The 15,422-nt window shown below is 31.1% G+C and overlaps 1 protein-coding gene across 1 annotated transcript in view; it reads right to left on the bottom strand.

Annotated features, from left to right (window-relative positions):
• Positions 1-14,097: 14,097 nt before the first annotated feature.
• The window catches only part of LOC143912067 (uncharacterized), a 45,123-nt gene continuing 43,798 nt past the window's right edge, over positions 14,098-15,422 (bottom strand). The window contains exon 2 of the mRNA XM_077431236.1: positions 14,098-14,208. Within this exon, the coding sequence (XP_077287362.1) occupies positions 14,098-14,208 (111 nt within the window). The remainder of the gene's footprint in view (positions 14,209-15,422) is intronic.

Raw genomic sequence — 15,422 nt, forward strand, 5'->3', positions numbered from 1 at the left:
ATTTTTATTACAAGTCGTTGAATTGCGAGACACTGCAAAACTCGCAAATTAACCAGACATCTATGAATTGTACATACATTTTATTGTACATCAATCAAACTTCAAATAGTGGTGACATAGTAGGTGGGAAGGATTTTTACCCAATTTTTTTTTTCCGGGAACCGTTTCAACAATGAAATCAGAGAAAATTCGCAAACTCTGATAGAAAACGATCAACCTGGAGTCACAAATCCAGGTCTGATCAACAGCATACTCTGAAAAATTCATCTTCATTCAGGATTGAACCCGGCACCTTCTTGACGCTAAGCAGAAGCTTAACGACCGAGCTATGCTGCTGGCTAACATAATTATAAAACTAGAAATAGGAATAAATTAACTATCGAAGAAAGCTAAAACTGCAGGAGGGGTTTTCCACAGAGGTGTTCTTATATCTATATAATGCCCTTCCTGAGAGCATTAGAGGTGCTAGTTACATTGGTGCTTTCTTGAGGGGTGCTAATGGATACCTCTGTGGAAGATGACGTAATTATGTATGTGTATATGTAAGTTTGATAAAATGCTATGTTTGTTAATTTTGTTAACTATTTTATATTAAAGTTGTTAGTTTAAGTTTGAAATTGTTAATTGTAAATAATTCATGAGCAATTTGCTATTTAATAAATACATAAATAAATAAATAAATAAATATGTATGTTCTTAGTTTCGTCATCTTAATATTAAGATCACTAAGCATATTATTTTTTAAATATAATCTACTTGTTGTTTTACCCGGCTTCACTCAGTATTTCCAATATAAACAGCTTAAACATGGCGAATCTAATAAAAATATATCAAATCGTCATAGAAACTTTGATTTGTTTTCGATGTCTCCAACCAACATTACATATTTATATACTTACATACAAAGTCTCTTTCGAAATTATATATTAGACATATGTACATACCTACATATATATGAAAATGAATGTCTGTTTGGCTGTCTGTCTGTCTGTCTGTCTGTCTCGTATAGGCTCCTAAACCACTCAACCGATTACGATGAAACTTTCAAGATTTGTTGTATGCATGTCCGGAAATCTTACTGTAAAAAAAATCGCCCAAAAACGGAAGCGGAAACGGGAAAAACGGGAATGAGTGACATTGCAACGCAATAATTTAAAATGTTTTCGCGTAGGTAAGAGAAAATAAACAAACAATTGAATTATTTCTAATGTGTTTGCTACCTTCATTATTCCGAAATGGGAACGGGAATGAAAACGAGAACGGGAACGGGAACGGGAACGAGAACGGGAACGGGAACGCCACGGGAACGGGAATTGCATGCGCTATTGTGGCACTACAATGCATGCCGGGTTCAGCTAGTATATTATATTTTAAAAATATTTTTTTTATATAAATTTGATATGAATCATCATTATAATCTACAGCCTTTCCCCACCCACTATTGGATGAAGGCCTCTCCACTCGTATCTTTTCTGCGCAACTCTCATTTCTCTCACCCTTCCTTAGACTTTACTTTTTTTTGGAAATTATGCAATCATTGACCTTCTTACATTGACCTTCTGCACAACTATTTTGATAGAAATTTTTAAGGCATTTTTGGTAAAAATACCTTTAAAATATATTTTTTCGTTTTAAATTTTAAATTCTATTGAAGAGCAAATAATATCATGCTCTAAGTAATGAGTATTATGCCGTATTTCGTTTGTAAGTGAAAGCCCTATTTGGATATAAGATACTTTTCCTCTCAAATGAATACGTGGGTGCGATTACACACATGTACGTATGTGCTCTTCAAAAAACATTAAAAAAAAATATATAAGCAATACTGCGAGATATTTTTATATCCCAATAGGTAATACGATACATTTAATAATTTTAAATTTTAATTTAAATCTACATTTATGTATGTATCATTTGTAAAATATATTTCATTTATTAGACATTAAAGACTTAAGTGCGGTATATGTCGAATTTTCACGAGTACATATTTTGAACCTGAATAAATAATAATTCTACGTGCTTAGTATATAATCTGTAATGGTTTCGTGAAAGGTGAAGTGGTCAAAATTATTTCGTATATATAAAATCAAATATGTAAACATGGATGAATATTATTTTGGAATATAAACACTTATCAAAAGACTACTACATGAAACGAAGCTTCCACGTACATATATGAATTGAACCCAGCCGTGCGAAAGCAAATTTTTCGTACGTGTAATTATGTGTTTAATAAAACTCAAAATAAGTTGTATCCAAATTTTCTCGAAATTGCTTATAAAAATTAAAAATACAATATTTTAATAACACCATAGGGATTATACAATATGATATGAGAGCTTAGTCGCGGGACAATTTGCAGTGTTAGAAGCTCAAGTGGCATTGCAATAGTGGTGGTGCACTTTGCAGTCAAGTTCGAAGCTCCGAGTGGCTTTTCGGCAAAACTGCAACGTTGAAAATGTCATTAACTTGCGAAAGTTTCGTTGTGCAATTAAATAAATAAGTCTGTGTTTATACAGGTCAACGAGGCGTCGAACCGTCTCGGAATTGGGTTACGACAGTTGTTGTCTCGGATATCTTAAATAACTCAACGGAACACTTCTGTCGACGTCAATTGTTAAACATATATTTATTTTAAACTCGAAGAAGATTTTCATTGCATGAAACATTTCATATACACGAATAAAGGTTTTCAGAATAGGTAAATCATTTCTTGGGATGCTATTTCTAGGAACAACCAAGTAATAATAATAAAAAAAACTAATACCAGCACTCAGTCGTAAGCTTTACCTGAAAAAATAAGTCTTACTAGAATAAAAAGCTTTAATAAAAAAAAATGCCTTTCATCTCAATGATATAAAATTTAATGGTAGTATATAAGCTATGATTTTTCCCGCATTAGTTATAAGAAAGCACTCAACTTTATCCATTTTAAAAATTATATAATTTTTCCAAATTACCAGCACTATCATCCATTCAATTACATACTGCAAATCATGCTTTATATAATACTAGAAAGAAAAATATACAATTTCACGCTACACTGAAAATAATAAAGATCTATTTTCTTCCTAGAACCGTTGTCGTAATTATTTTCTTATTATATTATTTCACGCTTCTAGCTTTCAATGCCTAGTTTTGACCGAGCAAAAGTTTTACGAAGTATTTCAATAAAAAATGCACGACATTTCTAATGAAATGGCATTCATTCTATTGAAGAGAAAAATCGTAAACAATTTACTTAGAAATTTTTAAAAAAGTTTACTCCATTGTATGTAGTTCATAATTCTAATTTACAAATATCGACTGCAGATTTATACGTGTATACTTAATACTTAATAATTGCATATTTAATGATTGCATACTTAAAGCGTGTATATGCAGTATGAGGGAGTGATTTTTGGGGTTGAATTATAAAATACGTTTAATATGAATGGGTACAATATTTAAAAATGTACATTAATCATAAAAAAACGTTTTAATAATTAAATTTTACGCTAAATTGAAGTCAGATTATCTACAAATTAAAACATTTGCTAGAAAAAATGTACAAATAAAATTTATTATAAAGATATATCGATTCCAATGAGTTTTTTTTTTTCATTCGGCCAATCACTAAATTTTGAAATTCCAAACCGGGCCTTTACCCAAAAAGGTTGGGGACAAAAATCAAAAATTCTAAATTTAAATCAAACGAATATTTTGATGCCATTGACAAAAAATAAAACAATTTTAATGAAGTTTATTTAACCTTTGAAGGACTGAGCGTCGAGATCGAACGAGTCTGCCGAACCAGGGTCGAGTAATACCCCAGTATTTTTTAATCAAAATACAGCTTTTCTCAATACAAATGGGTTCAATATACATACATATATCATATTAATCATTTTATACATCAACATAAAAAAGTTTTAGTCTTATAGCATGTTTTTGACTATTGTATTAAAAAAATAACGACAAGCATCAACATGAAAACGTACATAGGCAAGACCAACAGGCGACTGCATGACTCAATAGCCACGCGCCAAAAGCAACGAAAATAATAACTTACAAAAATATAGCTGTCTCTTTCTCTCGCATTGATTCATTCATCGATCTTATTTTATTTTATTTTATTTAAATAGGCACACATACAGAATAAAATATAAAAAGAAAGTTGTATAATGAGACAAAAAATAATAATAAACATAAAGAAAAATATAATATTCCATTTACAGTGAGCACCACATGTGAGCAATAAGAATATGCAAGCGAACAGTCAAAAACATGACTTATATACCTACCGCCTTCATATCCTACTTTGGAACGTAGAAATGTATAAATTTATTTTTATTTACGATGTACCCCTTTTCTAAATCATACAAAATCTATTAAAATAAATATCTTGTAGTTCTAATTAATCATTTTACACATCAACATAAAAAAAGTTTTAGTCCTATAGCATTTTTTTGACTATTTTTGTATTAAAAAAATAACGAAAAGCATCAACATGCAAACGCACATAGGCAAGGCCAACAGGCGACTGCATGACTCAATAGCCACGCGCCAAAAGCGACGAAAACAATAGCTTACGAAAATATAGCTGTTTCTTTGTCTCTCATTGATTCATCGATCAACAAGAATATGCAAGCGAACAGTCAAAAACATGACTTATCGCTACCGCCTTTAAATCCTACTTTGGAACGTAGAAATGTATAAATGTATATTTTTACGATGTACCCCTTTTCTAAATCATACAAAATCTTTTAAATTAATTTTCTTGTAGTTCATTCTAGGAATAAAAGAATTATCGGGTGTATAGCTTTGAAAACCACATAGTTATTACGAAAAACGTAAACATTGGGGCACTTGCATACCCCACTTCAGTGAAGGAGGGTGAAAAAACTCCCATAAACCATGGAATATTCTAAAATTAGCGCCAAAAAATAAACAAAACATTGCGATGAAACCTTTTCCCCTTGTTTGGATCGGTTCTTAATACTGGCCAACAACAATGGCGTGTTTTACAGTTCCTCAAGATAAATTATTTGCAAGTTGGAATGGGTGGGTGGACTTAGGGGATGGGGAGGGGGGTAGATACCAATTTTTAACCGGGCCTCGAATTGAGACAGCACGCGGGCCGAAAACACGTCGGCCACAAATCAATCGACGCGCTATCAGCGAGGAAAGATCGGCCGTATCGGCTTCGTTAGCGATTTACACAGGGGTTGCCCTATACCACCCCACAGACCACCCACCCCGACTGAATAAAGTCGAGGGCCGGTTAAAGGGCGGGGGGGGATGGTGGTAATTTGTCGAGAGTCGGTTTTGAGGCTCGGAACCGCATAGCGTGCGTAGCCTTATGCAAATTCGCGACTGAAAATCTCTTATAATTATTGAGGATAGCGAAGAACGATCACTATTTCTACTAAGCCCCATCCCCTTGGCTTTCACAATTCGCAAAAGTTGAGAGCGTGCCGCAAAGCCACCTAATCACCCTGCGATTAAAGTGATGTTGGATTGGGGTTGACTCTTCGCAACGCGTGCCGCTAAAGTGGCGTCTAAACGACACGATCGCTCTAATCGTTATTTAAAAAGACCCTCGGATTTATTTTCGTAGAGTGGTTTATTCGATTTGAAGGATTTGGTCTGGTGAAAAATTGAAATGTCTACCGATATGAGAATTAAAAGGTTGTCGTTACTGATATTAGAATTAAATAATGTGTTTTCTATTGCACTCTGTAGGTGGATGAAAATTAACACAGAAATTTAAACACTCACGTTTTTCTTGTTTTAAAATGTTGATGCAAATCTTCTGAAATGATATCAAACTTAACAGGTGATGCAAATATTGTGTGGGGTTTGAACTGCGAATTATTTATATTGTTTCAAGAATGAATACGTATGTATAAAAAATGAACACGTATGAATAAGCGTTTGGAAAAAAATCATTTGTTTTGATTTTCATTGTTTTTGTTTGAATTTGAATTTAATAATGTATTTAATTTTTAATATTACCTACTTACAGTTATGTTTTATGTCCAGATTTTTAATATTTTTTTTAAATTCGAAGATAATAGCAATGTTTTCCATATATTACTTAGGTGCGTGTTTTTATTTTTATTTTTAAATGCTTTTTATTATTACTAAATTACATTTGTTCAAAATATAAATTATATATATATTTTTTAATACATCTTAAATACATGTCTATACCTATATTACAATATATGTATATTATTAAACAGCTACTGATCTACTGATCATTTTCTATTTTACATTATTTTTTTATGTTAGTCATTAAGTATTATATTATTTTAATGTAAATGTACAGCATAATTGGATAAAGAGCTCAAAACTTATTAAAAATTATGTATTGTATATGTAAATATGTATACATATGTATAAAGTATACATACCTATACAGTTAAAATTTTCAAATAATTAATTTTAATATTCCCCTAAGTGGTTGTTGAAAATTTTCGGCATTACTATTTTGATTAAATATAGGTATTTTAGAATTAAATATAGTTATTTGGAACAGCTAACCAGACTTTTGTAATTAATGAAACTGTAGATATAACGCTTATAATTTTTCTAGTAATATGATTGAGAGAAAATTTCGTAAATTTCACTGTAGTCAAAACGAAAAAGGAGATGCTGTGTAAAACTTGACATAAGATAATAAACAAAATCGAAATATCAGTAATATATTATTTAAACTGAGGTGATCTTTAAAAAAAATCAAATTTAAAAAAGACAGACTGTCTAAACTTTATTGTAATGTTATCAAAATCAGACGAGATAATACAGAAATCTTAACTGAATTTTTAAAAGGTTTTTTTTATTAGAATATTCTTCTGATTTACATTTTTATTTTATAGCGTTCTAATTTTTAAAAACACAATGTCTACCCAGTCAATTAAATAAGGATGTATATTTTTTAAAAGTCGGCCGATGCCTTTTCGAAAGAATAGACATGAAATCACAAACGGAAATTATTGAATTGTGAAAGTAGTATATATGTATGTATGTGTGTATGTATTTATGTATTTACATATGTACATATGTACATAGGTGTATAATAAAATGGCATATACTGTGTGAATAGTATACCGAGACATAATACATATGAATATGCTAAATAACGCCAACGATTTTCATAAAATCTAATTACAAAATATACATTATTAAACTCATCGGGGAATCAAATGATTTGGGCAACAATTATACGATATACATACATATGTATGTTCATTTGTATAAATATGGTGAAATACAATTTACAGCCACAACATAATCCTCCCCAGTTTTTTCATCAGAAGCTTATTTAAATTATTTATTTTTAAATTTTATTTACAATCATTGCATTAATAATAGTTTTAGCTCTTAAGTTTAGTTTTTAAATATGTCACGTTATTTTGATTTTTAAATGCTTTTTATTATTACTAAATTATGTTCACAATACATCTTATATCTATTTTAATAGCGACTGATCTACTGATCATTTTCTATTTTACAATTTTAATTTAATTTTGTTAGTAATCATAGTATTATATTATTCTAATGTTAATGTACAGCATAATAGCAAAGATAGCTCAAAAACCTATTTACAAGTCTTATAAATGCTCATAATACGTCTAATACATAATATTAATTAAAGACTCTCTAAAGTCGACGATCTAAAGCAAATTGTGTTCAGGTAATTTGTGTGTTTGTACGTTATAATAAGTAGTGGGTTTATCAATTGTTATATTTGTAAAAATGATGAATTATTTTACTTCAAATGCCAATTTTAGAAATCAAACCAAAAGCCTAAAGTATTGTTATTTTAAATTGTTTTAAATAAAATTTAAAACCACAATTTTGGATTAGGCTGTGGTGGTGAATGAAATTACATCTTTTAAGAATGGTAACTGAATTAAAATCATATATGAAATAATACGAATTACCTTTTGTCTCCAAATTTAATCAACTTGTAATAGCAAAAGGTTGTAATAAATTATACAAAACCGAGTTTAAAACCCAAAAAAAAATAAAAAATCGTAAGTAAACGAAGCATGCGAAAAAGCGGCATATATCGACAGTTGCCAAACAAGTTGGCCGCACAAAAGAGCGACACATAAAGACGTGAACGTTAACCGTCCGTTGGATATATATTTATGTCTTTTCCACTGAATACCATTTTCTTTCCAATGATTTTTATTCCTACCCCTACCCTTGAGTCCCTCTCTTTCCTCCAACCCCCGCGCGCGTGCGATCATAAATCACCCGGTCGCACAATAAATGTATTTCCCAATGTATACCCCCCAATTTCAGTGGCGAAAGTTCCTTTTTTTCCCTTCACTTCTTTTTGAACTTCGTTCTAAACCTCGCACTTCTCCTATGTAGACCCCCTCGCCTCCTTATCACCCCCTCTCTCAGGCGTCCTTTAAACAACGACGCGAAGAAGGGCTTAGTCCTCGAATAATAACACGTCGCGCGCGGAACAATATTGGCTTAAATCTTCCGGATCGAAAGTTGAACGAACCATATTCATAAGTAAACTGTTGCAAGAGTAAAGGAAGTGTATAAAAGTTCTCTACAAATCTTCACTTTTTATGTCTATACACATATAATCCATCCCAATCAAATAGCACAGTAGCGTAATCCACAAACACTTGTTTATCATTACATAAATTAATTTAAAAAAAAAAAACCTTACTTATGCAAAGTTTGCATTGATAACACTCAGCGACTAAAAAAATGGACAATTTATACAGATTCTTGATTTTTGGTGTCTAATTTAAAATCTTGTATTTCTGTGCCAAAAGTGAGTATTGTAATCAATAATCAATTTTTTTTTCTATTGACTGATTTTCTATTGCTTTAAAATACGTATAATTAATTATCTATCAAATTTTTAATGTAAAAAATATGCTTATTTTTCTGTGATATTATTTAATTGATCTCGCTTTTTTGACAATATTTTTTGTTTTATTGATACGTACTTATTCTAGCGGTAAATGATTTTAAATTGAGTTTGAAAATGCACACAAATAGATGATGCAAAAGTGAAATGAAAAATTAAAAGCATTCACTCAATCTCACTCTTGCTTACGAAGGATGAGCAATGAACCTAAAACATTTCATATTGTAATTTAAAATCATTTACTGCTAGAATTACTACGTTCAGATAAAATAAAAAATATAATGAAACCAACCCTTTTAAGCGTGGTAAAGTGAAAAATTTGAAAAATTAAACTATTTTGACTGATTTTAATACTTACTTTTGGCACAATAACATGTAATAGATTTTGAATTAAGGATCGCAAAAGCCAAAAATTTGTAAAAGTTAAACATTTTAAACGCTCATATCTCTTAACCTTTGAAGGACGGAGCGTTGAGATCGAACGATTACCCCTAACCGGGTTCGAGTAAGACCCCAGTATTTTTTAAATCAAAATACAGCTTTTCTGAATACAAATGGGTTCAATATACATATATCTTATTAATCATTTTATACTATTTTATATCAACATAAAAAAGTTTTAGTCCTATAGCGTGTTTTTGACTATTTTTGTATTAAAAAATTACGACAAGCATCAACATGGAAAAACACATAGGCAAGGACAACAGGCGACTGCATGACTCAATAACCACGCGCCAAAAGCGATGAAAACAATAACTTACGAAAATATAGCTGTCTCTTTCTCTCGCATTGATTCATCGATCAACAAGAATATACAAGCGAACAATCAAAAACATGATTTATCGCTACCGCCTTTAAATCCTACTTTGGATCGTAGAAATGTATAAATGTATATTTTTACGATGTACCCCTTTTCTAAATCATACAAAATCTTTTAAAATAAATGTCTTGTAGTTCATTCTAGAAATACAATAAATATAGGGTGTAAAGCTTTGAAAACCACATAGTTATTACGAAAAACGTAAAAGTTGGAGCACTTGCATACTCCATTTCGGTGAAGGAGGCTTAAGCAGGAGTAAGCCTATAATATTCGAATTTAGTGGGTTAATCTTAGTTAAGATTATCTCCACTCTGGTAAGTAAAAAACGTGATATTTTGTTGTTCACCATTATATAAATCAAATTTTGATTTTACTATTTCAAAGAATCATATATGTATGATGCTTTATTATAAAGAACATGTTAATAGAACGTCACTCACAAAAGTATAAACCTATAACATTTAACTCGTGTGTCTTTCATTGAATTTCATATGATGTTTGTAGGAGTTGGGACTTTAAGTTTGGCCATATGAAAGCTTTTCACGAGTGTAATACATAATGCAACTGCTCGACCCGAGATAGAAGATGACGACTCCCCTTCGAGTGCCACTTGACGAGTGTTTGTCCAGATTTACGTGGTAAACTTTTCAGACCCCATTTCCCATCAACAGTGAACGGCGTTCGACGACTTAAAAATTGACAAACCATGAAGAATCGAGTCAATCGTCAGAAAGTGGCATATATTTAGAACAAGAGACTTTGGGTTCATCGAAAAAAAATTGATAAACGCGTAATAAGCATATTTATGAGGAGGGCAGGTGGTTTTGGTTGGCTCAAGCCACCCCCTTTGGTAATTGCGTATAGCCGCTGCAGGGCTGTCGAAAGTGGCACTTTCTTTATAAAAATGCAAATTCTTCACAAGAGGGGTTTTGATAAATTGATTGCTTATGGAAAGCATATGCCGGCGCGGATACACCCCATCCTCCCCCTTATATCACCCGCTTAGCAACCCCTGCGGCCCGTCTTCGAGATGACTATTATAAAAGAAAACCAACTAAAACTTCGCAGATGTTTATTCAAACGTGATCGATTCAATGTGGAAAAATTTCAGCTTCGTTATATACCAAGTCCAAATCTAATAGACGGCTTAATTTCGTTATCTTATTAAACTATACGTGGCCAGCAAATGGTTAATCAACGGCCACCAGCCGGCGTGAAACTATACTGGAATATTGACCCTTAATTGTCTAATATTATATATGTAAGTTCATTATAGGTAGGGGCAGTCGTCGAGAGTTTAGCATTAAAATGTTTTAATATAATAGTATAATTAAGAATATGTTTGAATCTCATCTGATTAAATTTCCATTTTGACTTCAAAAGTAGGTACACATATGTACAATTCAATGGAAAAATGTTCATATACAAGTTATGTGGAATCTGAATGTTTTTATTTGATTTTGAATGGAATATTAACTTTTTCGAATGATTGTAGCATTTTTAATGAGATATAGATATATGTATATACTAACTTGAAAAAAACTGCATGCCATATATAATATTCCGTTTATTACAGACATTACTAACAAACTAACCAGTAGATTCTATGACAGAATCACTAATAACCATACTAACACACTTGTGAAGAGTCTCGGTGATTACAACTGAATTTCTATACCCTTCAAGTATAAACACAGATTACCTAAACACAATCTGCTTGAGGTCATCGACTTTAGAGAGTCTTTAATTAATATTATGTATTAAACGTATTATGAGTAGTTATAAGAATTTTAAATAGGTTTTTAAGCTATTTTTCCTATTTTGCTGTACATTAACATTATATGTAGAATAATATAATACTATGATTACTAACCAAATTAAATTAAAATTGTAAAATAGAATATGATCAGTAGATCAGTAGCTATTAAAATAGATATAAGATGTATTGCGAACATAATTTATTTACAAGCATTTAAAAAAATAAAAATAAATAATGAGATATTGTGTTTGAAATTTTATTTTATTTTTCTTTTTTATACATAAGCATTAACAATTTTTCAAACATATGTAACAGTACATAGAATACAAATAGAGACATCTATTGACAGAGAATTACTACTACCCTTATACGAATTCTAAAAAAAACCTTATCAACTCTAAGTTAGAACATAAAGAATACACATTTAATTTTCAGCTTGATACGTTCAGTGGTGTGAAAAAAATCGTGTGACAATTTTGAAGGTAAGTGGAAAAAATACCACTTCCGGTTGTTTAAATTTGATGACTTTATTTTTTTTATCACATTGGTACAAGGATTATACTTGAATGTTCTAGTAAAGAGCACAAATATTTGAAAAAAATAGTGAACTGCAACTTCCGGTTGACGCAGTGGTTTCCAAGCTGGGAGGCGCGCCTCCCTGGGAAGACGTGGACTATTACCAGGGGAGGCTCCAAAACTTTTTAATAAAAAAATAATTTTCATACCATAATGTCTACAAATAAATAAAACTTCATATCGTAGCTTAACAGTAAAAATTCAATGCATGAATGTTTTTATTTTTATTTCATTTTTACATATACATTTAATTAGCAACCTTTCTCGAAGAAAACTAACATGAAAAGGCACATCTGTGGATGAACGATAATTTTATTGTTAAACTTGCCTATTTGGTTGAAATTTTTGTAAAATTGAGCGGTTTAAATAAATCAATGCAGGGATCACAAATACATCCACTTGTTCAAAAAGACAAAGTAAAAGCTTTCATTAAAAAGTTGAAGTTATGGAAATCAAATTTACAAAAGAACGAGTTGGATATGTTTTCACTTTCCTAAGATTTATGGGCCACAGCCAATAGTAAAAATCTTTTTATTGACCACTTGGATGCTTTAGTGCTGCATTTTTCCAATTATTTCAAAGACCTTGATTTCTCAAAGTTTTTGTGTATACAGAATCCATTTAACTACAATAAAGAAGATGAATTCGAGCTGACAACCATCGAAAAAGAAAAATTGATAGAATTATCATGCGATAGCTCACTAAAACAAAAGTTTCAAAATGAAACCATAATTAAATTTTGGAATCTTAGTGGAGAGTATGAATCTTTGTATTGCAAAGCAATGCAAGTGCTTCTACCGTTTGTAACGTCTTATTTATGCGAAACAGGCTTTTCGGCACTAGCTGCAATGGAAACCAAATATCGAGCCAGGTTAATAGTCGAAAAGGAGTTACGAGTGGCACTCTCCATATTGCCCACAAAATTTGATAAACTTTGTGCCAATAAACAACATCCTTCGCATTAAATTTTGATGTGTTAGATGTAGTTTAATTAGTTATTTAATATATGTGTTCGTATAAATTTATGTTATAGCAAAACCTTTTTATTATTCTGTCTATTGTAGTGCTCAGTATTTTTTTTTAAATAAAGGTTTATTATTTAAAACGTGTCTATATTATTATATCTATTAAAAAATAAACAGTAGGGAGGCGCGGAAAAAGGGAGGCGTAGTAGCATAAAGTTTGGAAACCGATGGGTTGACGGATATTGACCAAATTTTATATAAAACTAGGTAAAAATTGCAGTCGAATTTAGTTAGCGGCTTGGGAGATAATTGAATTCAAAAACTTAAAAAAAAGAGGACACATAATATAAGGGGAGGTAGCATTTCCGGTCAACTTAAAAATTTGAAAAAAAAAATTAGGTCGTGTCTATAAGAATTTTAGTAACCAATACTAAGTTTCATTTCGATAGGACTAACGGTGATCAAAAAATCCCCAAACTACACAAAAACACAGACACACACATTTTTTCTAGATCATGAAAACGTGATACGTACATAGATCATTAAAAAATTTGGAAACCCGTTGTTCCAAAATTGTTGTGACCCCACTGGCTTCCACTACCGACACTCTTAATGAGTTTTGCGTATTGTTTGACTATTTGAATCAGACGCTGCTTCAGGTATTCTAGATAACACACAGTTGAAATCTTGAATTAGAGTGACTATTTGTTTCGTAACATCGTTAGAAACTTTAAATGAGTTCACTGTTTTACAAACGAGTCATTCACTACCAGTCTTCGCGCTATAGAGAATTGAAATTAAAAGTTTTCAAAGAAAACCGCAATGACGATGATAACTTCTCAATTAGAAACGCCAGCACACTATAGATATATTCAAATTGATTTACTTATCACAAAGTTACACTTTAAATATCCCAATTTCAACCGCATCTACGTCGCCTTGACGGTTTGAATTCGATAAAACAGAGTCATGCTATCCAGCTAAGAATGTAACCCGTTGCATTTTAGACAGTGAGGTTTGAATTACGAGGCCAAATAGTCATATTCCATAAATTCAGAAATAGAGGCTATCCCAGTGTATACGCTTACTAATGCAGGATAAATAACTCGGCGTTACGGGTGTATAACGGCGTTACGCTTCCTGCGCTCACCTGCACTAACGGAATGCATTTCAAGCATTTTATATTAAACTGAATTAGCTATTTGATGCAATGAAATATTATAATTATAAAAAAAATATTGATAAACTACATATAATTTCAGTTCAATGTGCCATATCATTCTATGACACGTTTGTTTTTAAAATGCTTTTTATTATTACTAAATTATGTTCGCAATACATCTTATATCTATTTTAATAGCTACTGATCTACTGATCATTTTCTATTTTACAATTTTAATTTAATTTTGTTAGTAATAATATTATTATATTATTCTAATGTTAATGTACAGCATAATAGGAAAACGAGCTCAAAAACCTATTTACAATTCTTATAAATGCTCATAATACATCTAATACATAATATGAATTAAAGACTCTCTAAAGTCGATGACCTAAAGCTGATTGTATTTAGCTAATTTGTGTTTATACCTGAAGGGTAGAGACATTTTGTTGTAATCACCGAGACTCTTCACAAGTGTGTTTCACTGATAATTTTCTATTTTATTTTTTTGTTAGTAATTTTATGTAGTATTATATTTTTTTAATGTTATTGTACAGCATAATAGAAAAAAGAGCTCAAAAACTCATAATACATAATATTAACCACAGACTCTCTAAATTCGACGATCTAAAGCAGATTGTGTTTAGATAATATGTGTTTATACCTGAATGGTATAGATATTTTTTTGCTATCACTGAAACTCTTCACAACTGTGTTAGTATGTATGGTTATTAGTGATTGTACATATCATAGAATCTACTGGTTAGTTTGTCAGTAATGTCTGTAACAAGGCATGCAGTTTTTTCAACTTAGTATATATGGGTGTATTATAAATTATTTTTAGGGATTTATTTTGTATTACTTGGAGCTCGGAAAGATTAGTATTCGAGGCGTTATTCCATACAGGTGAAGCATAGGTTAATAATGGTAATATGAGCGCGCGATATAATTTTATTTTATTTTGAGTTGATAAAGAACTATGTCGATTAAATATTGGGTATATTGAGGATATACCCCGCATCGCCTTGCATTTCGCTCCCTCATTGTGAGGTGCCCATCTCATTCTTTTATCGAACGTTACTCCTAAATATTTTATTACTGACTGCCATTTCAGACTTTCTCCATAGGGTATTTTCTGATCTGAACTTGGCTTATGCTTTCTAACACTAATAACAAGAATAATAATAAGAATACGGCGTTTGTTTTGGTTTGATTAATTTGAATTTTCCACTTCGAGAAGTGTTCCGTAA

This window comes from Arctopsyche grandis, chromosome 5, assembly GCF_051622035.1.
Source record: "Arctopsyche grandis isolate Sample6627 chromosome 5, ASM5162203v2, whole genome shotgun sequence".
In the NCBI taxonomy this organism is placed as follows: Eukaryota; Metazoa; Arthropoda; class Insecta; order Trichoptera; family Hydropsychidae; genus Arctopsyche; species Arctopsyche grandis.